Here is a 27,467-nt window from a genome sequence, read left to right as displayed (position 1 = left end):
TGTAAGTTTCAGAATTCTTCTTCTTTTTTTTTTTTTTTTTTTTTTTTTTTTTTAAGCGAGGTAGGAGGAGGGCAGGGACAGAGGGAAAAGAAGAGAGAGAATCTTAAGCAGGCTCCATGCCCAGCGCAGAGCCCATTGCGGGGCTTGACCTCACAACCCTGAGATCATGACTAGAGCCAAAATCAAGAGTCAGACGTGTAATCGACTGGGCCACCCAGGAGCCCCATAGTTTCAGAATTTGTAATCCATACTGCTGTGAAAGAAAAACTTGAGTACAGTGTTTATGGAAAATTCTTTTTGTCTTTAGCCTTACAGTTTTGAGTCAAAACAATGTTTTCCAAAATTACCAAGATCAGTTCTTTTTCCCCACTCCCTTCACTGAAGTTATACTGTATTTGTGTTGCAGTTAGATTCGTTTGTCACACATCTGCGTTCCACCTGAGATTCACCAAACTGGTTGATTTTTTTTTATATTAAATTTGAGTCAAGTTTACTCTCTGTGACATACAGTTCTACAGATTTTTGACAAATGTGTGGAGTCATGTATCTATCACCCCAGACCATCAGAACAGTTTTGTCTCCTTAAAAATTCCCTTTTGCTATAACTTGTAGTCAACTCCTCCCCAACCTTTGTCAGCTGCTTATGTTTTCTGTCCCTATAGTTCTGTGTTTTCCAAAATATAAATTGAGTCATACAATATGTAGTCTTTTGAGTCTGACTTTTTTTTTCATTTAGCAGAATTCTATTTTTTTAATTATTTTTTAATTTTTTTCTTTAGAAAGGCAGACTGCCATCTGTAGTGCTTAATTTGGATGTTTCTAGAGTCTTAGAAGCTTGACTATCCTCCTTTCTCCTACAAACAGACCTTGAGAGCTTGTATGGAGGTTCTAGCAGGGGAGCACAGCTACTTGTATACCTCTGACCATGACCAGTCCTCCTCTGTTTGGGGAGGTCAGATTCTTCAACCCAGAGCGTTGCTTCAAGAGGGATGCACAGGGAGCTGTAAGGGAGGAAGGGGACACACGCCAAGCCAGTCAGATCCGCCGAACCAGCCCCAGTGACCAGTGGAGTGACAGATGTCGCACAACCGATCAGCATTCTTTTAAATACATCCACATTGTTGTATAAATCAGTAGTTTGTTCTTTTCCAAGGCTGAGTGGTATTCCCTTGTTTGGATGTAATGCTGTTTATTCATTCACTTACTGGTTGTTTCCAACTTTTAGCAATTATTAATAAAGCTTCTATAAATATTTGCATACAGGTGTTGGTAAAAAAATATGTTTTCAATTCACTTAAGTAAATATCTAGAAGTAGGCTTGTTGGGTTTTGTAAGTATATGTTTAATTTTGTAAGAAACTGCCAAATTGGGGGCCTGGGTGGCTCAGTCGTTAAACCTATGCCTTCGGCTCAGGTCATGATCCCAGGGTCCTGGGATCGAGCCCCACATCGGGCTCCCTGCTCCGTGGGAAGCCTGCTTCTCCCTCTCCCACTCCCCCTGCTTTTGTTCTCTCTCTCGCTGTCTCTCTCTGTTGAATGGATAAATAAAATCTTAAAAAAAAAAAAAGAAACTGCCAAATTGTTTTCCAAAGTGGCTATATCATTTTGCATTCCCACCAGCAACGAATGAGGATTTTTGTAGCTCTAAATCCTTGTCACCATTCAGTATTGTTAGATTTTCTTTTTTAATTTCAATTTACATTCTAATAGGTTGTAGTGGCATCTTGTTGTGGTTTTAATTTCATTTCCATAATGATATTGATAACCTTTTTATATGCATAACTGAAGTCCTTATTTATTTTTTAGTGAAGTGTCTGCTGGGATCTTTTGCCCATTTTTTGTTGTTGTTGAGTTATCTTCCTACAGTTGAGTTTTAAAAATTCTTCATATATTTTGGTGCTTTATCAAATATGTCATTTGCAAGTATTTCCTCCCATCTTACAGCTTGTCTTTTTGTTTTCCTTACAGTGTCTTTCACAGACAAAAATTTTTAATTCTGATAAAGTCCAGTTTGCCAAATTTTTCTTTTGTGGATCATGCTTTTTTACTGTTCAATCTTTCATCACCAAACCCAGAGTTATATAGATTTTTCTTTTATATTTCCTTCTTGGAGTTTTATACTTTTACATTTCACATTTAGGTCTATAATCCATTTTGAATTAATTTTTGTATAATGTATGAGGGTTGTACCAAAGTTCTTTTTTATTTTTTTCATATAGATATCTAATTATTCTAGCACCATTTATACAAAAAATTGTCCTTTCTCCATTGAATTGCCTTTGCATTTTGTCAAAAATCAGTTGTCTATATTTGTGTGATTCTATTTCTGTTCTCTCTATTCTGTTTCATTAATCTATGTGTCTACTTTTCGCCAACATCATGCTGTTTTAGTTACTGAGGCTCTAGAATAAGTTTTGAAATTGGGTAATGTGAGTCTCTGATTTATTATTTTTTTCCAGAGTTATTTTGGTTATTTCAATTCTTTGGACTTCCTTCACAAATTTTAGAAACAGATAATCAGTATCTACAAAATCTTGCTGGACTTTCGGCGGGGACTGCTTTGAATTTATAGAATGCATTGAGGAGAATTGATGATATTGAGACTTTCAATTCATGAATGCAGTGTACCTCTTTACTTATTTTTATTTACTTTTATTTTTATCAGTATTTTATAATTTTTAGTATATAGATCTTACACATGTTTTGTGAGTCATATGTAATTTCTTCATTTGTTGCTATCATAAACATATTTTTTTGAATAATTTTACTCTAACGTATACACCAAATACAGCTCTACTGGTTATGACTCAGCTAAAATTCCACTTTTCCAATGTCTTACCCCTTACTACTTGTTCCCCTCTTTTTTTTAAATTTTATTTTATTATGTTATGTTAATCACCATACATTATATCATTAGTTTTTGATGTAGTGTTCCATGATTCATTATTTGCGTATAACACCCTGTGCTCCATGCAGTATGTGTCCTCCTTAATACCCATCACCAGGCTAACCCATACCCTCACCCCCTCCCCTCTAGAACCCTCAGTTTGTTTCTCAGAGTCCATAGTCTCTCATGGTTCATCTCCCCCCTCCGATTTCCCCCACTTCGTTTTTCCCTTCCTACTATCTTCTTCTTCTTCTTTTTTTAACATGTAATGTATTATTTGTTTCAGAGGTACAGGTCTGTGATCTTGCCATTTGCAACAACGTGGATGGGACTAGAGGGTATTATGCTGAGCGAAATAAGTCAATCAGAGAAAGACATGTATCATATGATCTCACTGATATGAGGAATTCTTAATCTCAGGAAACAAACTGAGGGTTGCTGGAGTGGTGGGGGGTGAGAGGGATAGGGTGGCTGGGTGATAGACATTGGGGAGGGTATGTGCTATGGTGAGTGCTGTGAATTGTGTAAGACCGATGAAACATATTTTCTTTAATTTCAAATTCCACTTGATCTTAACTGATATGTAGAGATCATTCACATTTAAAGTTATTATTGATATGTTTGAGTTAAAATCTACCAGCTTTCTAATCATTGTTTATTTGTTCCATTTGTTGTTTATTTTCCTTTCTTTCTTCCCTGGCTTTAAGAATTTTTAAATAATTCTATTTTATCTCCTCTATTGACTTGTTATATATAACTTTTAAAAGAAATAATTTATACCTCTTTTAAAAATTAATCTGAATTTACCTTCAATTAATATGTTTCTGAAGACATTGTAACAGTGTATTCCCAGGTCCTCCTTCTCATTTCTTATGTTATTGTTATCATGCATTTTACTTTTACGTATGCTATAAAAACATAATATATTTTTCTATTTTTGATATAAAGTCAACCATCTTTTAGAGCAACTTAATATAAGAGAAAAAATTACTTTATCTTTATAAATTCTATTTCTGAATATTCTTCATTTCTTTGTGTAGATCCAAGTTTATGACCTATATTATATCCTCTTCGCTTGAATGATTTTTTTTTCATCTTGGAGTGAAAAAGACAAGGAAAACAGAAAACTTAGAGAATGATTTATATTTATGACACATGTAGGGGAGGGGAAAGAAAGCTTTTCCTCTACTCTCTTAAGTTCAATATCTGAAGCTTATGAATTAAACCAATAAAAAAGAGATTAGCAGGGCAAAAAGGTTGATTTTACATGCATACAGGAGCCAACAGAGGAAGTAGCTGGCTTGTCAAAGGGATAGTGATGAAGGTTTATGTACCTAACTTAGTAGAGGAAAGGTACAGAGGAGAAAAGTCTTCTTATGAGAAAAACAAATAGGTTAAGTTAGAAAAAACAAATAGATTTTTAGGAGAACAGACTGGAGATAAGAAAGTTTGTGATAATGTTTGTCTATATAGGTCTGAGCAGTCTTAAAACTCCCCTGGAGAAAGGATTTGGGGTAGGTTATATTCCAGTTTTCCTTTTTACAGTAGTCTAATTTCCCCGAAGTTGTTGCTTTTAGTCACATAAGAGAAGCTTTGAAAAGGCCCCACCTCCCTTTTTTTCATCTGTTGAATCTCAAATATCTTCAGCTTAAAACAATCTTTATGCCAAAGTGATATATTTTGGAGTGGCATATTCTGATCCTCTCCACATAAAAAGGTATAATTTCTTCACTAAAATAAAGTGAAAGAGAATGACGAATGAAGAGAAAGTATTTGCAGGTTTAATACAAATGGTTTACATTGTTATCATTTGTAAGAAAGACAAATTTCGTGTAGTAGAGGCTATGGATACCCCGGCCAGATCCCTTTACGTGCCATGGTAACCAAACCGTGTTTGTGGTATCGCTAAGAACAAATCACAGCTGTTGGTGGGAATGCAAGTTGGTACAGCCACTTTGGAAAACAGTGTGGAGGTGCCTCAAAAAATTAACAATAGAGCTACCCTATGACCCAGGAATTACACTACTGGGTATTTACCCCAAAGATACAGATGTAGTGAAAATAAGGGCCACATGCACCCCGGTGTTCATAGCAGCAATGTCCGCAATAGCCAAACTGTGGAAAGAGCCGAGATGCCCTTCAACAGATAAATGGATAAAGAGGATGTGGTCCATATATACAATGGAATATTACTCAACCATCGGAAAGGATGAATACCCAACTTTCTCATCAACATGGATGGGACTGGAGGAGACTATGCTAAGTGAAATCAGTTAAGCACAGAAAGTCAATTATCATATGGTTTCACTAATTTGTGGAACATAAGGAATAGCATGGAGGACATTAGGAGAAGGAAGGGAAAAATGAAGGGGGGGAAATCAGAGAGGGAGATGAACCATGAGAGACTATGGACTCTGAGAAACAAACTGAGGGTTTCACAGGGGAGAGGGATGGGGGGATGGGTTGGCCTGGTGGTGGGTATTGGGGAGGGCGCATGCTGGATGGAGCACTGGGTGTTATATGCAAACAAGGAACCATGGATCACTACATCAAAAACTAATGATGTACTACTGTATGGTAACTAACATAACATAAAAAAAAAAAAAAAGAGTAAACTTATGCAAAAAACCCTCCAAATAATAACTATTATATTTAAGTATATATAAAAAAAAGAAAGAACAAATCACAGCTGCCTTCTCCACAGAATTGCCTTTGGCCGGAGGGAGAGCTGCCCCACGCAGGAGGCAATGTTCCCTGACCCACAGACTCTGGCAAAGACTGATTGACACCAACTCCTGGGCTTGTGGTGGAACTGATTCTCTGGTGCTGCTTGTGCTCCTGATCTTCCCCCTAGGATGGGACTAAAGCTGGTCTCCAGTGAAGACCATATTCCTAGTTTTCCCCTTGCTCATCTGACTTTCTTAATTCCCCTCTCCTTTGAGCATTCTTCCCAACCTGTCTTGTTCCCCACTTCAGTTTCTGTGCTTAGGAAACAGCCTAACACATCACACGAGAAAAATGACCGAAAGTTCAGAATAGACAATTCACAGAGAGAGAGCATCTTAAGCAGAATCCCCACTGAGCGCATACCCCCATCTGGGGTTTGACGCAGGGCTTGATGCGGGGCTCAATCTCACGACCCTGAGATCACAACCTGAGCTGAAACCAAGAGTTGGATGCTCAACCGACTGTGCCACCCAGGCGCCCCATGGCTTAGTTAGTTGGGACCAGTGACTTGGGACATCTTCCAGATTGGCCGTCCAGATAGACCTTCCAAATAACAGCTGTGCCTTGGCACAAAATCTGGAGCAGTGCAAGGGAAGAGGGCAAAGGGAGGGATATTTACTTTTGCTTCCCTTCCTCCTCTTGCTTCTCATGGATCAAAGTTCACCCCATGGGGCATTAAGTCCCCCTACACTTTCAGAGTGTGTTACTCAGGTCTAAAAAGTCAGATCCAAAACTTAGAACTGTACATTGTTTCAAGGAGAAAGTGGAAAGCAAGCCTTGGGCTCCGTGGATTGGACTGGCTCGGAGCTGTGTACCTCTGCTGCTGTAGCTCACGGAGGGCACATCAAGAAGGCATTGCAGAAACCCACACTCATGGTAAGCATGCGGAGAGACCCAGCAGTGTGGAACTGTCTCCAGTGGCTGGATCTCCTGGGGACAAAGGGCGACAGTCACCTGGGACTGAGCAAATCTGGGGAGATTTATAAACTGTATGAGAAGCCATCAAAATAAATAGCCAATAATCGCACTTGAAAAGCAAACAAAATTACATAAAGAAAAGTGAAATAAAACAAGCTGTTTTGTTGTCATTGTTTCAACCTGCTGAATAAAAAACAAATCTGGATTTAGGAAGGAGACCCTTAACTTAAAAGTTACTGTGATAAGGGAAAGAGACTCTTGTGTTGGGGAGAACCCTCTAACCATAAGATCTGCAAATGTCTCAGGAGTTACGCTATAGGATTTTTCTTTTATAGACAGGAGTCAGCAAGACTAGAAAGAATTGGGTGTGGATATTTGGTCTGGACAAGATCAGAATGACAAGACAGATCAGGAATGACAAGATCAGAATGACAAGATCAGAAAATGTTTTACCCTGAAGCCAGTCTCTTCTCCAGAGAGGCTGTTAAGGAGGGGCTCGCTGTGTGCTGGCTCAGGCTGAGGGTGGACCAAAGTTCAAGACACCTGGCGAAGAAGAGAGTCTTAAGCAAAGTTTGGTCAAGAAACATTTTGTTCCAATTGATCTGTAGAGACCAGTACTTCAGCTAATCATTTATGAGGCAAAGCAAGGGAATTTGACCTTTTTTTTTTTTTTTCTGGCCTTGTCTTAGGTAAACGGGGGAATTCTGTGAGCCTTATCTGTGTCATATGAGGAAGGGTGGTTTCGCAATAAGTCATTTCCTAGAACGCAAAAGGTGTGAGGACCTTAGGCATCACTGTTTTTCAAGATCACAGAGCCCAGGTCAAGTCCAGCATTGTTAGACTGAACTGACTGGCAATATGAGAAAGAATAATGATACACAGTGCTGAAAGGTGCAGGATATGGGGGAATGGACACTCTTACAAAGTGACAGCTCTACAGATGGACACAGCCTTTCTGCAAATGTTTAAAAGCAATGTACTAATTCTTCAGCCCATCAACCCCACCTTTAGAGATTTACACTGAGGACAAGCGTGGATAACTATAATGAAATGACATATATTACAATATTACTTAAGGTATCAAACATTTAGGGACGACATAAATACCTGTCGATGGGATTCGTGAGGATATTTGCACACACATAACAATGTGGCATTAACAAAGATAATGAAGAGGCAGAATGTAGTGCGGTGATTAAGAGTCTGCTCTCTGGAATCAGGCTGCCTGGATTCAAACCTCAGTGCCAGCACTTATAGATGTGTAATCTTGGGCAAGTCAGTCTCTGTGCCCCAGGTTTCTCACCTGGTGGATAAGTGATAAGTAGATACGGATGTATCTACCTTGTAGGCTTATTGGGAAAATTACATGACTTAATACATGATAGCATGCAGAGCCCATATTGTAATATAAATGTATCTGTATAGTTAGTATTACCAGATTTATACTGTTGATATATAAGACGTTTGCCATATATGAAAATCTAGTTACAAAATGAAATATTTTTTATGATACCAGTTTTGAAAAATATAGAGACAGAGACAGGGAGAGAGAGAAACAATAATATCTGGAAAAATACACAAAGGCAGACTTTAAGTTTTTAACTTTTTGCTTAGATACTTCTAAACCATTCAATTTTTTATTTTAACAAAATCTATGGGAAAAAATAAAACCATCTCCTATTTAAAAATAAATAAAAGTATGTGGATAGTCAGGGAATAGGTAGGGTAGGGTGGGGATACCATGGCTTGGGGTTATATTTGATCCTGGGGTAACAACTCTTTGGTCTTTGGAGTTGAAGAAAGAATAATTTCCATAAATTCAGGTTTGTAGTGAGATTATTCTGGAATATAGTCTTTAGAAGTTTAAACATCAAAGTGTATTACAAAACTATAATAATCAAAACGGTATGGTATTGTCATAAAAAGACACCTAGATCAATGGAACAGAATACAGAGCCCAGAAATAAACTCATGCATATATGATCAATTAATTGATGACAAAGGAGCCAAGAATATACAATAGGGAAAAAATAGCTTCTTCAATACATTGTGTTGGGTAAACTGAGCAACCACATGCAAAAGATTGAACATAAGACCCCAAACCATAAAACTTCTAGAAGAAAACATAAGGAGGAAGCTCCTTGGCATCAGTCTTGGCAATGACTTTTTGGATTTGATGCCAAAAACAACAAAAGTAAAAATAAACAAGTGGGACCACAGCAAACTAAAAAGCTTCAGGACAGCAAATGATACCATCAATAAAATGAAAAGGCAACCTATGGAATGGAAGAAAATATTTGCAAATCATATATTTGACAAGGGGTTGTTATCAAAATATACGAAGAACTCATACAACAATAGCAAAAAGACAATCCAATTTAAAAATGTGCAGAGGATCTGAATATACATTTTCCCAAAAAAGACAAAGATGCAGGTTCATGAAGCGCTGAATATCTCTAATCATCAGGGAAATGAAAATCAAAACCACAATGATATATCACCTCGCGCCTGTTAGAATGGCTATTATCAAAAATCAAGAAATAACAAATGTTGGTGAGGATGTGGAGAAAGGTAACCTTCATGCACTGTTGGTGGGAATGTAAATTGGGCAGCTACTATGGAAAATAGTACGGAGGTTCCTCAAAAAATTAAACAAAATCACCATGTCATCCAGTGATTCTACTTGTGGATATTTATCTGACGGAAGCAAAATTGCTAGCTTGAAAAGATATCTGCACCCCTGTGTTCATTGCAGCATATTTTCAATAGCCAAGACATGGAAAGGACCTAAGTGTTCACTGACAGATGAATGCATAAAAAATTGTGGTATATATACAATGGAATATTATTTTACCATTAAAAGAAGGAAATTCTGCCATTTGGAACATGGATGGAACTTGAGGGCAGTATGCTAAATGAAATAAATCATATAGAGAAAGGCAAAAACTGTACAATGTCGCTTATATGTAGAATTAAAAATAAACTTGTAGATACAGAGAACAGATTGATGGTTGCCAGAGGCAGGGGGTAGGAGGTGGGCAAAATGGGTGAAGGAGGTCAAAAGTTACACACTTCTAGATATAAAATAAATAAGTCTAGGGAAGCATGGTGACTATAGTTAATAGTGCTGTATTGTATATTTGAAGGTTGCTAAGAAAGTACATGTTAAAGGTTCTCATCACCGTTATGTTGTATGCCTAGAATTAATACCAACTTAATGTCAGTTATACCTCAATTAAAAAAAATATGGCGTTAAGGATCAGAATGAACAATTATTGAAGATTACTTTAAAAAAGTGTAAATGTGGGACGCCTGGGTGGTTCAGATGATTAAGTGTCTGCCTTCGGTTCAGGTCATGGTCCCAGGGTCCTGGGGTCGAGCCCCGCATCGGGCTCCCTGCTCAGTGGGGAGCCTGCTTCTCCCTCTCCCTCTGCCTGCCGCTCCCCCTGCTTGTGTTCCCTCTCTCTGATAAAAGGGCACTGAGAAGCCTTTGACTTCAGATAGCTTACAGAAGGAGTAGAAATCAAAGACACAGTTTCCTTCAAATCCTAGTTCTGCCACTGCCACTCTGTGGATTCGGGGAAGTTACTCAAAGCCTCTATTTCAGTTTTCCCATGCCAGGTAGAAAAGATAATATTACCTCCTAGAGTTGTGCTGATTAAATAAGTGAACAACATAAAGCTGCTTGTATGAGAGTGCCTCACACAGGGTTCGTGCTTAGCGAGCGTTAGTTCCCATTCTTGCCGGAGTTGTGGGCAAGAAAAAACACCATGCTTTCGGAGGGACCTCGAGAGGAGGTGGTTGCAGTCCTGGGCTGTGAAGGAGGGAGAATGACCATCCTTTCCTTTGTCTTCTTATCCTTACCCCTTCACTCTATCTCTGCTCATCCCATTTCCTTTCATCTCACACTGTCTCATCCTATTTTCCGTTGGAACATTTCTTGGGTTTAACTGAAGTTCCGTGATCAATGAAAAGGCTAAACAAAAATGCATTACAGCTTTCTGTTTGGTAGATTATTGTGAAGTTATTAAGGAAATTTGGTGAGCAGGGAGGATCTTAGCTGTGTTAGTTGGAAGAAGAGCAAGCTGCTCTTCATAAGGCGTCTGGATCCTATGTATAAAGGGAACCATAAAACACTGGGGGGATCTGTGGGGAGTCAGTGAAGGACATCTTGGGGTCCTTTATCTTACCTATCACAAACACTGCAAACACTGTAAACTTAAGCTCGCTGTCAATAAAAAGTGAAAAGCACCAGAAACAGCCACACAGTTACAAATCCGTGGATATATATAACCTGTCCTTTTATATAACCTGTCCTTTTCTTACACAAGTGACCAACTGAAGCTCAGAGAGGCTGGAGAGGTGTGCAGGGTCACGGAAATGGGAAACTGAAGTGCCACTTGTCCTTACTAACTCAATTCAGACTCTCCGCCTGGTAAATGCCATCAACCAGGCTCTCCATAGGGTGCTCCGGTCCACCCCCTCCTCGTCTCTCAGAGTACTCCTCTTCCCTCTTTCCAGAGTTCTTATCTCAGAGCACTGTTTACTTGGCCTCTCCCAAACTAGACTATGAACTTGTTCAGGCTAGGGATTGTGGCTTTTAGCTGCATTCTTAGGACTTAGCATAGATAACTGGCACTAGAAGGTGCTCAGCAAGTGTGAGTGGAATGAACAGAACTGTATTTTCTTTGTTTCTTTTTCTTTTTTTTTTAAGATTATTTATTTATTTATTTGCCAGAGAGAGGAGAGAGAGCAGAAGCAGGGGGAGCGGCAGGCAGAGGGAGAAGCAGGCACCCTGCTGAGCAAGGAGCTGGATGCGGGACTTGATCCCAGGACCTGGGGTGATGACCTGAGCCAAAGGCAGAAACTTAACTGACTGAGCCACCCAGGTGTCCCAGACCTGAATTTTCTGACCTAAGTTTAGAGTTCTGTCCTTGATAACTGTGCTAACTCCCCTGGAGCAGTGTTTCTCAAAAAGGAGCCTGTAGAAGAATGACAGAATCAAATGGGATGCTTGGTTAAAAAAAGCATATTTCAGGTTTTACTTCAGCGCTAGAGATGAGAACTTCTGGGTATAGAGCCTGGAGTTCTTAAGAACCTCAGGTGATTTTTTTTTTTTTTTTTAAAGATTTTATTTATTTATTTGAGACAGAGAGAATGAGAGCACATGAGATGGGGGAGGGTCAGAGGGAGAAGCAGGCTCCCTGCCGAGCAGGGAGCCCGATGCGGGACTCGATCCAGGGACTCGATCCAGGGACTCGATCCAGGGACTCCAGGATCATGACCTGAGCCGAAGGCAGTCGCTTAACCAACTGAGCCACCCAGGCGCCCAAGAACCTCAGGTGATTTTAATGAAGACCAAAGTTCGAAAAAATTTTCTGTTTCTATGGAGGGGTGGCTTGGAAGGGAGAGAGTAGACAGCCACCTAACTGACATGCTTTCAAAGTGTTTGGTGTGGGGTTTGTTTTTGGGGGAAGGGGGCTAATTTTGTGGGGAGAAGGAGCTCATTTTTAAATAGACACTTCCCTTCTGGGCATTTACCTACTTAGCTTTTGTTTGGTCAGCCCAGTATTGTTCAGAGTGACCACTAAGGGGCAGCAGAGTATGGGTAAAAATACAGAATCATAAAAATACAGTCATAAAACAGAATGGCGACATTATCTTTGAAATAGTTCAGTAAGAAAGACATGCCAAGAGATAATGAGTTAATATGCCCCCTCCCCTTCATACTTTTACTTATTATTTTGGGGATCTTATTTTCAAGCATGATATATTATATATGATATGATATGATATGACATGATATGATATTATTGTTAAGTATATGATTTCTAGATTATAAATTAAGTTCTCTCAAAACCAAGAAAATAGTGTTTAGAAAACAGCTTCTTCTTAAAATCAAAGAAACTATCCCAACTGAAGGTATGTTTGACACTGATAAGTCAAGAAAGGGAGATTAAATTGTTGGAAAAAAACCCTATAATATTATTTGAACTATGCAATGTGAAATATTGTATCAGTAAGATTTTGGTCAAGAAAGAGTCTAATAACGGAAATTTCGGAACCATTATTATACCTAATATGTTCTATGCTCCATAAAATAAATCCAGCATCTTGGAAAATTTTATTCAGGCCATAACATGGAATAGTAAAGTCATTCACGGACTTGGAATTTTATTGTGTTATAGCGACACTTCGGAGATGCCTGACACATAGTCGATTCGTAATAAATGATCATTCCCTTAGCACTGTTAGTTCTCTCAGTGATTGAATAGTATGACAGTCCTCCAAAACACTTTCTAGTTTTTTGCTTCTACACGGATCTATCCATTTGTCCACTGGACAGTTCCCAGTTTGACTGTCCATAGGCATCTCAGCTTCAACAAGTCCCACCTGAAAATCCTCTCCCTGCCCCACCTCCTACCCAAACTATGTCCTCCACTGGGTTATGTAGCCCCCCAAGCAAGGAATCACCCTGGAATTCTCATTCTTTTTCACTCATAACATTGAATCCATTTCTAAATGGTTCATGCAGAAATTTGGCTCATTAGAAAGGTTTAGGGTAGATGCCCACATCTCCAGGAAGGCAGGAGAACCAGGTTCAGAGAGGAAGCAAAGGAAGATTCCACCACAGGAACTTTCATTCTCAGCTGACCTCTGCCACATTGAACCCAGGACAACAGTACCACCACTCTCCGGGCTCCACCACAGCTGTTGTGAAGATTCTGGCCACCCAAGTTCTGAGTGGATACGTGCGTACACACTTCAGCTGGTGGTATAGGGAGAGGGTTTTGACACGGGTCTTGATTTCTCTTGCTTGGTATCTTCACAATAGGAAGAGTATTTGAATACTGAGCATTCAGATTAATACATGACCTCTACAATCAACAATCTCTTCTCCCCATACTTAGATTTCAAAGTGCTTCTTTTTCTCTTCTCGTAATATTCCTTATATAACCCAACACACATTCACCTCTTACCCAAGTGGCAACTCAATCCTCTCAATTATTGCTCCCAGCTCCAAGTTCACGATTTCTGGATGACATACAATCCTCTCTCAATAGTCAATAACATTCAGACTAAATGATAAAGTTAAACACCACTAATACACCTTATTTTAAGTAGTGAAATAGAGGGAGATAAAAGAAATGAAAAAAGTAATTATACAATACACATTTTAAAACTGAGAAGCTGGGTAAATTAGGTTAAGTGAAACAGTCCCTTTTTCTACAATTGGTCACGGGGATGTGGTGGACATTTGTTTTTAATTTCTTTCCCACCACCGATTCCATCCTCCTTTGCCTTCAGCCAGGATCTTAGCTTGTTAGGTTTCTCTACTCAGTGGCGGTGCTTCATTTCTGAGAAAATGGAGGCTTTAGAAATCCTATCTTTATTGGACTAAGTTATTCCTTTAACATTTGCCACTGGTTCAAGGGTTCCAGCCATATCCTCTACTGTGCTCACTGCCCAGCACAGCCGAGGCTGATTGCTGCAGCAGCAAATACCCTACCCTCCTTTTATGCCTGGTTGCCTTAGGAGCCCAGCATGAAGGACACCTGGGTGGCTCAGTTGGTTAAGTGTCTGCCTTCAGCTCAGGTCATGATCCCGGGGCCATGGTATCAAGCCCCCAGTGGGGCTCCCTGCTCAGCGGGGAGTCTGCTTCTCCCTCTCCTTCTACCCCTTTCCTGTGCTCATTCTCTCTCTCTCAAATAAATAAATAAAATCTTTAAAAAAATAAAAAATAAATAAAATAAAAATGAAGATACTAAAGGTCGAAATTTTCAAAATTGCTTTTTGCAAAAGAAAGTTTTTATTTGGAAATCATTTTAAACCCACAGAAAAGCTGTGCAAAGTTGTACGAACCACACTTAGGTACTGTTTACCTGGGTTCACCTATTAAACTTTTGCTCTATTTGCTTTGACATTTGTTCTTTTCTCCAACTTTATCAATGCGTGCGTGTAATTTTTTTTTCTGAACCATCTGAGAGTAAGTTGTATACGTCACGGCCCTTTAGCCCTAATATTTCAGTAATTTAATACTGACTCAATACTTTTACCATCTACCATTCATATTCCAATTTTGTCAACTGGCCCAGTAATATATTCCATTCAAAGATCACATATTTCTTTTGATTGTCTTGCCCTTCTGTCTCCTTTATTCTGGAAAGGTTCTTCAGTCTTCTATTACAAAAATATTTTTGAAGAATATAACCTTCCCCCTTTCCACCTTTTAAAAATAGAATGTTTCTCAGCTTGGGTTTGTCTGAAATTTCTTCATTAGATTCTGGTTATGCATTCTTGGCTGGAATACTATACACATTTTATTGTGTGCTACTCAGGGCATCCCTCCAGAAGCATATGTAGCCATGTTAATTTGATAACCACAGATGATGTTAATTTGATACGCAGTCAAGGCTTGATTTCTCCACTGGATAGCTACTATATTTTTCTTTTGCAGCTAATAAGCAATCTCTAGGAGATGGCATTTTATACCATATAAATACCTGACTCTCATCAAAATTCCCCTCTCCTGTTGTAAGATTTAGCATCAATTGATAATTCTTGCTTTAATCAATATTAATGTGATGCTTCCAAAACTATGATGTTCCAGCTTTAACATTTTCCCCATATATAATATCAGTTGTGCTTGGTATTCTGTAAGGAAGAGCCCTCCTTTATCTATCGTCTATCTATCTATCTATCTATCTATCTATCTATCTATCTATCTATCTATCTTCTATCATTAGTATGGCCTCATGGATTTCCCCCCTCCACTATATAACCTTTTATTCTCTCTCATTATTTTTGGCACTCAAATTATCCCAGTTTTTGGCTAGTGGGAGTCTGTTCAAGTTAGCAACAGTGTCCTTGTAAAATGTCAACATTTAAAAAGAACTCTTAGTTTCTGATATAAAAATATATTCCAGTTTCTTCCTGTGCTTTTCTTGTCCCATTGGTTGGATGAAACATTTCTTGGAGAAGCTCTAGTTCATTTTACTGGTGAAAAGTATTAAACACCAAGATGTGGGTCTTAGGAGTGCTCATTACTTCTCAAGTGTCTTTGCTTCTAGGGAAGGACACGTTTTAAGACGTTCTGTAAGACTGGAGTCTGCTATTCTGGAGCTCGAGTATGAAGATCAGAGGAAGGGCTCAGGTTTTTTTGTGCAATAGCAGCATTACTTGGGCACCAATGAAGTGAGGAGTTCGCCAGGTTGGGGAGACAGTATCCTTTACATAGACACTGAGACTTCCAGGCAGGGCACCATCTATGGTGGCAGGGGTGAAGTTCTTTAAGTCAGACTGGGAATAAAATAGGAGATGTGGTAGACTTTATCAGGAGAGCTGAGGCAGAAGAAGAAAATACAGGGTTTATTAAATGGTGATTTTATTGGGTAGACTGACCTGTGAGCGCATGGATGCACCCATGTGGGGGATCCCAAGAGTAAACACGAGACATAGATTTATGCCATCAAACCAGTGAAGGCCTAAGTAAAGCATGAAACTGGGAAATAAGAGTAAAAATGATTTGATTTAAAATTCACGGAATAGCAAATCCTGAAAATACCATGGGTGTATACACATTCATCACACACACACACTTACCCCCACACAAACATTTAAAATGTACAGACTAGTGAAATCTACTACCTAGGGAGTATCTACACCTAGGTGTATGCATATAGCTTTTCTAGGATTCTGCACTTTCAACAAAGGTCAGACCTATGGTATGGGATAAATGACAATCTAAGTACTCTAGTCTCTAGTTCAAAGATTGAGATTAAGATTAGATGTAAGATTATACTTTTTTTTTTTTTTTTCTCTTTTTTTTTTTCAGACTATCAATCACCCAGACGTTCACGAGCTGGAACACTGGGCGTAGATCAGCCTCTCTTCTCTCTGCCACCGAATGACGCACATGTGACACACAGCCACACTGCAACGCCTCTGGGGGCAGCTAAGATTATACTTTTTCATGGTTAAATAAAGTAAACATTAATTATTCAACTATTGTTTGGTGAGATCTGCAAACTGTTTTAAGATTGTGCATCTCAGCACCTGCACCCCAATGTTTATAACAGCAATGTCCACAATAGCCAAAGTACGGAAAGAGCCTGGATGTCCATTGACAGATGAATGGATAAAGAAGATGTGGTATATATCTACAATGGAAAACTACTCAGCCATCACAAAAATGAAATCTTGCCATTTGTAATGACATCGATGGAAGTAGAGGGTATTATGCTGAGCAAAATAGGTCAATCAGAGAAAGACAATTATATGATCTCACTCGTATGATGAATTTAAGAAACAAAACAGAGGATCATAGGGGAAGAGCGGAAAAAAATAAAACAAGATGAAATCAGAGAGGGAGACAAACCATAAGAGACTCTTAATCATAGGAAACAAGCTGAGGGTTGCTAGAGGGGAAGGAGGCAAGGGGATGGGGAAACTGGGTGATAGACACTAAGGAGGGCACCTGATGTAATGAGCACTGGGTGTTATATAAGACTGATGAATCACTGACCTCTACCTCTGAAACCAATAATACTATGTTAATTAATTGAATTTAAGTTTAAAAAAATGGAAGAAAAAAAAAGATTGTGTGTCTCAGGATAAGAAGAATAACCCTCAAATACCTAGAGAAACAAATTTTTTCCCTATTTGAACTTTGGGTGATTTAGCATGAATCTATTCCTTTCATGATCAGTCTAGAAATACCCCTCCAGTGTACCCAGAAGGTACCTACTTCTTTGTGCTAAGTTTAAAACTATACTATTTTTTAGGAATGGGGAGGTGAGGACCTAGGGGAGTTTTTGCTTATTTTAATCAATCTTATTGATTTTAGACACCTGAAATTGGCCATTAGCCTGGAAAATACTTACACACAAATTATATTAGTATCACTTTGTAAGAGAGTTCTCCAAGTCTCAAGCTGTCCAAACCATGAGTAAATAAAAAAGGGTGGGGGGAAACACCCAAAACTCTGAAAATATAAGCAATAGAAGAACGGTATTACCCAAATAACTTTGGCAAGCTACTATGAGTAAATCTTTCTTCGGTCTTCACATGCTATTCTCAAGGGATTTTGAGGTCATAATTTGAAGGGGATGCAATTTATTTTTTCCTTCTTGAAAAAATGAAGAACAGTTTGTCATTACTGCTGAAGTAGCCACTCAGGGGAGATAACTTCATAAATATAACTCAACCTTTGGTAGCCCAATTATTTTTCAACTCAGGTGATTACAGGTGAGATATCCAAAGGTAAAGTAACACAAAAATGGATTGTCTAGTGATGAGCCAATTACATTCTAATATACATTAATCTAATATTAATCTAATATCTTATGTGTGTATATATCATTGGACGAAATGCATTGCCAGTTATTTATGTTGTACAAAATTTGACTATAATTTTAATGACTTTCTGCAACAAGTTCCCATTCTAGATATATTAAAAATTGGGGGATACTTTTTAGAAAGATCAAGAGGTTATAGTTAATATGCAAAAAAAAAAAAAATGGTGGAAAAGTTACTAGTTTTCATTTTAACTGGAGGGGTTTCTTTTTTTCCCCTCCCAGAGGCTTTTGAAATTCACATCTCCTTGTTTTAAATTGCTGACATGGGGAATTTGACAATTTTGCAATAACTCCAACAAGAGGGCAATGGTGAGCAGTCTCTCCCCTCCTGCAGCGGTGGAGCTCTGCTTTGAGAATGTGAATGGATCCTGTGTCAAAACTCCCTACTCGCCGGGCCCCCGCGTGATTCTCTATGCAGTGTTTGGCTTTGGAGCTGTGCTGACTGTATTCGGTAACCTCTTGGTGGTGATTTCAGTCCTTCATTTCCAGCAGCTGCACACACCTACAAACTTTCTGATCGCATCCCTGGCCTGCACGGACTTCTTGGTGGGAGTGGCCGTCATGCCCTTCAGCGCAGTGAGGTCTGTGGAGAGCGGCTGGTACTTTGGACAGAGTTACTGTAAATTTCATACATGTTTCGATACTTCCTTCTGTTTTGCTTCTTTATTTCATTTGTACTGTATCTCTATTGATGGATACATTGCTGTTACTGATCCTCTGACCTATCCCACCAAGTTTACTGTCTCGGTGTCAAGCATCTGCATTGTTCTCTCTTTGTTCTTTTCCGTCACATATAGTTTTTGCATCTTTTACACTGGGGCCAATGAGGAAGGAATCAAGGACTTAGTAGTTGCTCTCACCTGTGTAGGAGGCTGTCCGGTGCCACGGAATCAAAATTGGGTTCTACTTTGTCTCCTTCTATTCTTTATACCCACTGTCGCCATGGTGTTTATATACGGTAAGATCTTTTTGGTAGCCAGACATCAGGCTAGGGAGATAGAAAGTTCAGCCAGCCAAGCTCGGTCCTCTTCAGAGAGTTACCGGGAACACGTAGCAAAGAGAGAGAGAAAAGCTGCGAAAACACTGGGTATCGAATTTGCTGGACTCACCCAACTTTATGACTGAAGATCCAACCAAGAGGACCTACATAATCATTGGCAGTTAGAGACACATGATCCCTTGATATCACATCGTCAAGTGTTCAATCACTATTTGGGGTCAGAGAGCCATCTTTCAAAAGGTGTTTTATCCTCCACTGTAAATAGCATGGTCTTGCTTCAGAAGTCCAGAGGACTGCATTATATTTCTCCCACGGAAGCCTTCCATAAAATCTAAACTGCATTTTTTTCCCATTATTAAGACCTCTAGCACCACCAGGTCACTAAATTGCATGGCAATTACACTGCAGCCCAGACCTGTACTCCAAGCCCCGTACAAAGCTAGCAGACTTCTTTGTTATTCAGTGTATGGACAAGAGCAGTATTCCTAAGTGTGGAATACATTGTTTTTGGATCCCGAAGAGGTCTGCCAGGTATTGTGCTTCCTTTTTTGCCATAGAAGATACAAGATATAGTCAGTTGTCTTGTACTTGGGATGAGACATTCCTGACTGCTTTAATGAAGTAGAGGGTCCCTGACTCTTCATAGGGCTCATCTCCAAACTTCTAGGAAACATGTATCTTACCAAGGCTAGGTACTAGGTATGTAGAGTGCTAGGTACTCCTTGCTCCTCCTGCCAGATCAGTGTAAATACCACCAAGGTAATGAATCAATGTCATCTTTTGTAAGATGCTCAGATGGTCCAGATTCTTTTAAGGGGAATCTGAGCAATGTCTCTCTGGGTTTGCACGAAGACACAGTAAATAATAAGGATATTGTTTTGAAAGTGATAATAAATCATATCAAGATAGACAACATATTTTTGTTGGAAACCAAAGTAAGACTTACTATAAATGTTGTTTCATATCTGACGGGCCATCAGACTGCTATATAAAGCAGAGCTTCCCAGCCAGTTTCCCATGACAGCGAGCTCAAATGGGTCATAAGCATGCCTGGAGATACTGATCCGTTCAGTGTTCAGGGCAGTCCGATGGTCGCACGGTGGCCAGTAGACTCACGACACAAGCAGCTTCACTCATTCTCTGCTGATGTTTGTCCCAGCGGTCTGACAGGATGCTGCCCTTTCTATAGGTAGCAAGTACAATGAGCAACATCCAGCACTGGTTATGCTTCCATGTCTCACCGAGAAAGGCTTACTCCTTAATATTTTGCGTGGTTGATGGAAGGTTTGAAACCCCTCCCTCATGCCCCTTGCTGTGTAACTTTGAAGTTCTCTCCTCAGGAGGCAAAGTGAGAGCAGAAGTGACAGTATGCCAGTTCTAAGCGTGGGCCTTAAGAAGGCCTTCTTGTTTCTGCTTGCTCTCTGGAAGCCCTGCCATCATCATGAGAACCTGCTCTGGTAGGCCACCGCTCCAAGGAAGAAGAGAAGTAAACTTTCCCATATTTTCATGACAGGCAGTAGTTTCATACCTTCAAATATGGTACCTACCCTTCCACAGAACCTGAGAGATAGGTGTGCTATTTTCCTTGATGATTGCATTTCAAAGGGATGGCTCTCAGCTACTTGGAAGTCAGTCCTGGGTTATAAAGCCGGCAAGAAGACTTTAAAAAGATTTATATCTCAAAGAGGCAGAGAAAGAACTTAAAATTGCAAGTTTTCTGAAGCAAATCCTCTAAGAAAAGGGAGGGCAGAGGCTTAGAGTCAGGAAGAAGCATGCCTAGAGTTTATTGAAATTGAGGGGAACATTAAGGCCATCTTGTTCAGTTATAATAATTACCTTTCGTTGAAGTGCTATACTGACATCCTAAATCACCTCAGTTTACCCTCTTGTGAAGTACATATGTGTCTTGGTCAGCTCAGGCTGCTATTAAAATGACCAGTAGCTGGGTGTCTTATAAACCACAGGAATTTATTGCTCACTGTTCTGGAGGTTGGGAAGTCCAAGATCAAGGTGCCTGCAGATTCAAGTCTGGTGAGGACCCACTTCCGGGTTCATAAGCGACTCTTTTTGCTGTGTGTTCACATGGAGTCAAGGACAAAGGATCTCTCTGGGACCTCTTCTATAAGGGCACCAATCTTATTCATGAGGGCTCCACCCTCACAACATAATCACCTCCTAAAGGCCCCACCTCTAAATAGCATCACATTGGAGATGAGGTTTCAACCCATAAATTTTGAGGGGACACACATATCCAGTCTGTAGCAATGCGTTATCATGTATAATGAAGTGAAAAAGATTAGGGAGCATAGACTCCAACTTAGGTGTGAATAAATTCCCAGAAGGAAACAGGCTCTGGTTACGGCAGTGTCCACACATTCCATAGTGATTCAAAGGCTTGCTCTCTTCATCGTTTGAGGAGGCCGGCAGTAGAGTTTATCTCAACAATCAGCACTGCTGATTGAACTTTTCACAGGGGCAAACTGTCACTTATGTATTGACCAATTTCTGGCCATAATTTGTCGCAGGAACTGGAATTAGGAAGTGATTTAGAAAGAAGATAGTACACAATAAGAGAAAAGGCAAATAAAGCAGATCGTCTACCAGATCCTAACTCCCTAAATGTTTATTTATAGTCTACTATGCATTTTGCATAGAATTGAATATTCTAATAGGAGACACAAGAGAAGGAAAGTGACGTTTCCCAGAGTGTCATCTGCTGTTATTAGCACTGAATCCCCTGCAGGTACTTGTTAGAAACCGATTCCAAGCTTCCTTCCAAGAGCTCCCAATCACCATCTGTCAAGACATGTGCATTTGAGCAAAAGATTTGAATAGAAACATCACCAAAAGCTGCACTTGTCTTTCTCAAACAGTTCTATAAAATTAACTTCATCCGGAATATTTCATGTTTCAGTTGTTGATTTTATTGGCTGTATTTTAGAGTCATATTTTGTCACAGGCTTTGGATTTTTGTTGTGCTTTCTTATTTCAGACAGGTGGGTTTGTTTAGCTTCATATTTATTTCTCTTTTATTGTCTCCTAACCCAAACACACTTTAAGTGCTTGGTAATGTTGAAGTTGTCTCCATCCAGCCCTAAAGATCACCAAACACAATCATGGTCTAGTGCTTTGGGTTCCTGCTCTTCTGTCTTATTGGAAATGTGACTGATCCAGGCAGTCAGTCACTGGGCAGCTCAGCTCAGTTCCTGGTTCTGAATCTATGTTTGTGTTCTTATTTCTCCCTATGCTAGCAGCTTTCTAAAAACCAAAGTTCTAGGTGGAATTGGGGCAAAGTCACTTGTTTCAACTTCCTTGCTTGTGTGCCGTGAAGTGAGAAGGCTCATGCCAGCTCCGGACTTCGAGCAGTGATCTGTGCACTATCTTCTGTGTGTCATGGAGCATTTCTAGACCCTTTCACAGGAGTCAAAATCCTGGATTCCACAACTGCTTCCAGACATGGAAACCACCAGGTTCTCCTTGTCAGCCCTGCTCACATTTGGTCTTCCTGTTTCTTGAGTGCAGAGAAGATGATTTCCTTTATGAACATTCCTACAACTTCCCGCACCCCAGCCCGCTATTTTTATATGCCTGCCCTCTCCATGTACTTGAAGCACAAGAGTTGATGAAGGAACTAATTCAGCCTTTTTGGCTGAACCTTCTCATGAAATCTTTATCTCATTGGGGAAGGAAATGCGGAAGAGAAAAAAACCTGTTTTATCTGACTCCTATATTTTCTGATCTTTCTTTTTTTCACTTGAGCAAGGTTTTTGGCCTTAAGAGGTAAGAATTTAGAGGCGTTGTTTTCCAGCTTCTTTCTGGACAATGGCCGCTCTTCCTTCAAGTTTACAGATTCAAGTGGGTGTGCAACCTAGAGAGAGGCACCTTACAGAGGCGGCGGGAGGAGTGGGCACCATCATCCAGGGCTCACACTTGACCTCAGCAGAAGAAGTAGTTTGATGCCTGTGGTGGGCAGAATAGTGACCCCTCTCTTCGCCTCCCATGATGTCCAGGTGCTAATCACCAGACATGTAACCACATTACCTTCCATGGCAAAAAGGGATTTTGCAGATGTGGTTAAATTAAGGATTTTGAGATGAAGAGATTATCCTGGATTATCCAGGGGGCCCAGTGTAATCACAGGGGTCATTAAAAGTGAAGGAGGAAAGGGAGAGAGTCAATGTCAGAGTCAGAGAGAGATTTTAAGATCCTGTGCTGTTCGGGCGCCTGGGTGGCTCAGTCGTTAAGCGTCTGCCTTCGGCTCAGGTCATGATCCCAGGGTCCTGGGATCGAGTCCCACATCGGGCTCCCTGCTCGGCGGGGAGCCTGCTTCTCCCTCTCCCACTCCCCCTGCTTGTGTTCCTGCTCTCGCTATCTCTCTCTCTGTCAAATAAATAAATAAAATCTTTAAAAAAAAAAAAAATCCTGTGCTGTTCGTTGGTTATATGGATGGAGGAAGAGACTACAAGCGAGGAATGCAGGTGGTCTCTGGAAGTGGGAAAAGGCAGGAAGCAGATTCTCCTGTAGAGCCTCCAGAAGGAAAACAGCACCAATAACACCTTGACTGTAGTCCATGAGAACTATTTCAAATTTCTAACCTCTAGAACTCTAAGATAATATATACGTATTGCTTTACGCCACTAAACTTGTGGTAATTTGTTACAGCAGCAATAGGAAACTACTAGAATGGCATAATCCTGAGGCAGGCACCCCATGCATGTCTGTGGACACCCCCAGTCAGCCCAGTGGTTACCTAGTGAATGAACACAGATATCATCATCTAATCAGTAACACTTGGAGACTTTGCTTTCTGGATATAAAGCAGCTCATGGCCCCCTGGCTATAAGAAATATTCCTTATTTCTACTACCTTGAGCTGACTCTCCCACAGCCTAGATCTGTGCTTTCTTGCTTTCCTGCTTGACAGCAAAACTTTTCCAAACAGAGCTCAGCCTTTGGTCTCATATTCTCATTAGCATTTCTTTATAAAGTACTTCAGAATAAAATAAATAAAATCAAAACAAAACAAGAATAGAAACATGGACGTTCTCTGAGTCCATGTCCCCTGCTATCTACTACTACACGTCTCTCTCTTCCTCTTTACAGTTGGCTTATTAAAATGTCAGTCACTGCTCATGGTCCCACTTGCCTTCCTTACCCATTCCCACTCATTCTCAATCCACTGCAGTTTGGACTCTGTCTTCACCATTCCACCAGAAGAGGTGGAGTCATGCTTGTCCATGATGTTAATGCCAACAAACGATTTTCATCTTTTATTAAACTTGACCCATTGTCAACATTTGACACTCTTGATATTTCCTTCTTCATAAGCCTTTCTCATCCCATAGGGTCAGTGGGTCCACTTTTTCCCATTTTTCCATCTGTTATTTCTGGCTACTCTTTCTTTTGCAGGCATAACCTTAAAGTTGGTGCACCTTCAGTTCCTTCCATTTTCACTGTACACACTCTAATCCAGTCAACAATTACTTCCTGAGTATCTGATATATGGTAGGCATTATAGCAGGCATGCACCGGGCAGTCACATTTACTCCTATGGCCTCAAAAACACTAGTGTGCTGAGGAATCCCAAATGATTATCTCTGGCACCCTTGCTTTCCTGAACCGAAAACTTAGAGGCTAAACCACCCACTGAACAACTCCAGTTTTATGTCCCTCTGACCAATCCAAACCTAACCCATCGTCTTTCCTTACCAAATGTAGTCTTTCTTGTATATACTGTATCTATCCTGTTGGCAAGTTACAAATATGAGAATCACCCATGATTCCTGCCTTCATCATACAGCCCTAAACCCCTACATTCTTTCAGTCTTTAAACTGTGTATTTCATATTTTCAGAAAACAGGGAGGTAAAGCTACTGAAGAAGGGTAGGGTGGAATCAAGTCAGCTTTGAGAATTTAAAGAGAAGGTAAGATAGCATTATCAAGAAGAATTTGGTAGATGATTGCCTGAATAATCGTTTGCCTGTCACACCTTTAATATCTGTTCTACTCTTTTTCCAGTATATCTTTAATATCCGTATCCTAAATGACAGATCATGTTTCTGTTTTCAAGTTTTAAATATATCATTGTGGACAAAAAATGTCTTCAGAACTTCCTATTTCCTGTATAGGATCAAAGGTAGCTATTTTTCTCAGACCTGAAATCTTTTTAACGTAGCTTTCAGTATCTTTAATTTCCCTCTTGAACTCCCTAAATTCCTGTTAATACTGCAAGGGCAATGTCTGTGCCAGGACAGGCTCAAGTGCAGGATGCGGGGCTCCATCCGGGGACCCTGGGATCATGACCTGAGCGGAAGGCAGCCATTTAACGGACTGAACCACCCAGGAGTCTTCAAGAGAATATATTTTGAGTATATATCTCTGCTGTATTTTTTCTTACCTAAGGAAATGAAATTGTACTGAATTGGTATATTTCAGGGATCACATCTTAGAGTGATTAAATTATCTTAGAAATGACATCTTAATGTTGTTAAGTATTTTTAATTTTTTTTGCATCAGATCTCTAAGTTTCTCTAACTCTTCCCCTCTAAGATTAATTACGTGCTGTATTCAGGTTCTATGGAAGCTAGCAACAGTCACTTCTCAATCTTTTATTTGTGTTTTATTTCTACTCTTTAAGCCCTCTCTGGAAAAATGAAAACAGCAACAGTGGGTGTGGTCAGTCCATGCACTTGCTTTGAGGAGAGACTTAACTTCCCAGCAGGGCTGGAAGGAGGGTACTTCTTGGAGGGGGTTGCAGCTGAGTCTGCTCCTTAGAGGCAGGGAACCCCATTCCTTATAGACAGGCCTCCAAGAGCACCCACAGATGCTAATGTGGAGTCCAAGACCCCTGGAGCTTGGATGCCACCCTGGGGAAAAAGGAGCAGCATTCCTAAATTTACCATGATCTATGTCTGTTCCTGGTGGGATGTGAGCCTCTAAACAAGATTTAAGAGTATTGCAGAAAGAATGAAATCTTGCCATTTGCAATGACATGGATGGAACCAGAGGGTATTATGCTAAATGAAATAAGTCAATCAGAGAAAGACAAACACCATATGATTTCACTCATATGTGGAATTTAAGAAACAAAACAGAGGGTCATAGGGGAAAAGAGGAAGAAATAAAAGAAGACAAAACCAGAGAGGGAGACAAATCGTAAGAGACTCTTGACTCTAGGAAAGAAACTGAGGGTTGCTGGAGGGGAGGTAGGTGGGGGATGGGGTAACAGTGCAATGGGCATTAAGGAGGGCACTTGATGGAATAAGCACTGGGTGTTATCTGCAACTGATGAATCATTAAATTCTACCTCTGTAACTAATAATACACTCTATGTTAATTAAATTGAATTTAAATAAAAAAAATTTTAAAAAGAGTATTGCAGAAAAATAAATTGCATTGTAGCACACCTGAGTAAGTGGTAGCTAAGATTTGTGCCCATCACAATTATGTATTATGGCCTCTCCCCTCCCACACACTGACCTCTGCACAAATGCATACCGTTTGGCAAAATCATCTTAACCCTGTGTCCATTTCTCCCGTATCTCATGCTGCTCCCCACACAGTGCCTGTCCCACAGCCCCTCCACACTCCTGATCCCTGCTAACACCTTGCCCTCCCCATCTCCAAGCCTTAGCACACATTGTCCTCTCTGCCTGGATATCAGTTTCTCTGTTTTTACCCTAAATCTATCTTCAACCCACTGGGCCTATCTTTAAAGTTACTTCCTTGGTAAACATACCCCAAAGGTGCTTGGGTAAAAGACATTGCCTCATCATGGTGTTTTTCCATTGCACTCTATATATGTGTATATTGTGGCAATCAACTCATTGCATTGTCATTATTGGTTCACATGTTGGTTTCTCATAAGGAAGTTAGAGAAGTAAAATAAAATCTAATGGATGAAATTTTATTTATTCACAATTATTATTAAGAGACAGGCAATCCACCAGGACAAAAAAAAAAAAGAGCAACTTAGTTTGAGTTGCCCCAGAAGCTGACGCTAAGACAAAAATGTCAATGGCTGAAATTTAGGGGGTGGAGTTAATACCAGCACAAGTGTGGAATATAAGACAGAGAGGAGAAAGCACCCAGGAAAAGTGCTACTATAAGAAGTGACCAGAGACTGGCAACCAGTGTGAACACACACCTCAGAGTCATTTCCCCTACAAGGCAAGGAAGCTGGAGAGTTTACACACCAACTCCTGTCGATCATTGGTTCAGGGCTGCTGCCAAGAAACATTAATTCTCAAGATCTCCCACCTACTTTGTGGGTGTAAAGTGGGCTCTAGAGGCAAGAGAAAGGCTTCAGGGGAAAAGATTATGGTGGTGGCAGTTGGAAGTCAAGACAACTGACTCATGTGGGTAGAGCACTGGCAGCTTATGTCACCCACGGCAGGGGGACTAAGTAATCTAATGCGCCATATTAAGACTCTGTCAACAAAAGGGGATGGGGAGCATACCAGTGCAGGGCACCAGAAGACAGAAAGGCAGAATTTGGCAATGGCCCCAGGGATGAGCAGTACTGGAATTAGGGGCCTTGCACATTCTTATCCTGTGGATCCATCAGGCTTCACTAGGTTT

At 40.1% G+C, this 27,467-nt stretch overlaps 1 protein-coding gene and 1 non-coding gene across 2 annotated transcripts; one reads left to right on the top strand and one right to left on the bottom strand.

The window, feature by feature from the left end:
- Positions 1 to 16,358: 16,358 nt before the first annotated feature.
- On the bottom strand, positions 16,359 to 16,487 carry LOC116634807. The gene has a single exon (XR_004300049.1). It is a non-coding gene; the product is annotated as a small nucleolar RNA SNORA17 (small nucleolar RNA).
- A 1,707-nt stretch (positions 16,488 to 18,194) lies between these two features.
- LOC116634284 (trace amine-associated receptor 9-like) lies at positions 18,195 to 24,355 on the top strand. The gene is made up of 2 exons (XM_032407414.1): positions 18,195 to 18,975; positions 24,297 to 24,355. Exons 1-2 carry the CDS (start codon positions 18,195 to 18,197, stop codon positions 24,353 to 24,355), a joined length of 840 nt encoding a protein of 279 aa, XP_032263305.1.
- The last annotated feature ends 3,112 nt before the right edge of the window (positions 24,356 to 27,467 follow it).

The sequence above is a fragment of the Phoca vitulina genome, unplaced genomic scaffold (genome assembly GCF_004348235.1).
Source record: "Phoca vitulina isolate PV1807 unplaced genomic scaffold, GSC_HSeal_1.0 scaffold9, whole genome shotgun sequence".
Taxonomy (NCBI): Eukaryota; Metazoa; Chordata; class Mammalia; order Carnivora; family Phocidae; genus Phoca; species Phoca vitulina.
Note: the sequence above shows the minus strand (reverse complement) of the source record. Positions and strands in the feature narration are given on the sequence as shown.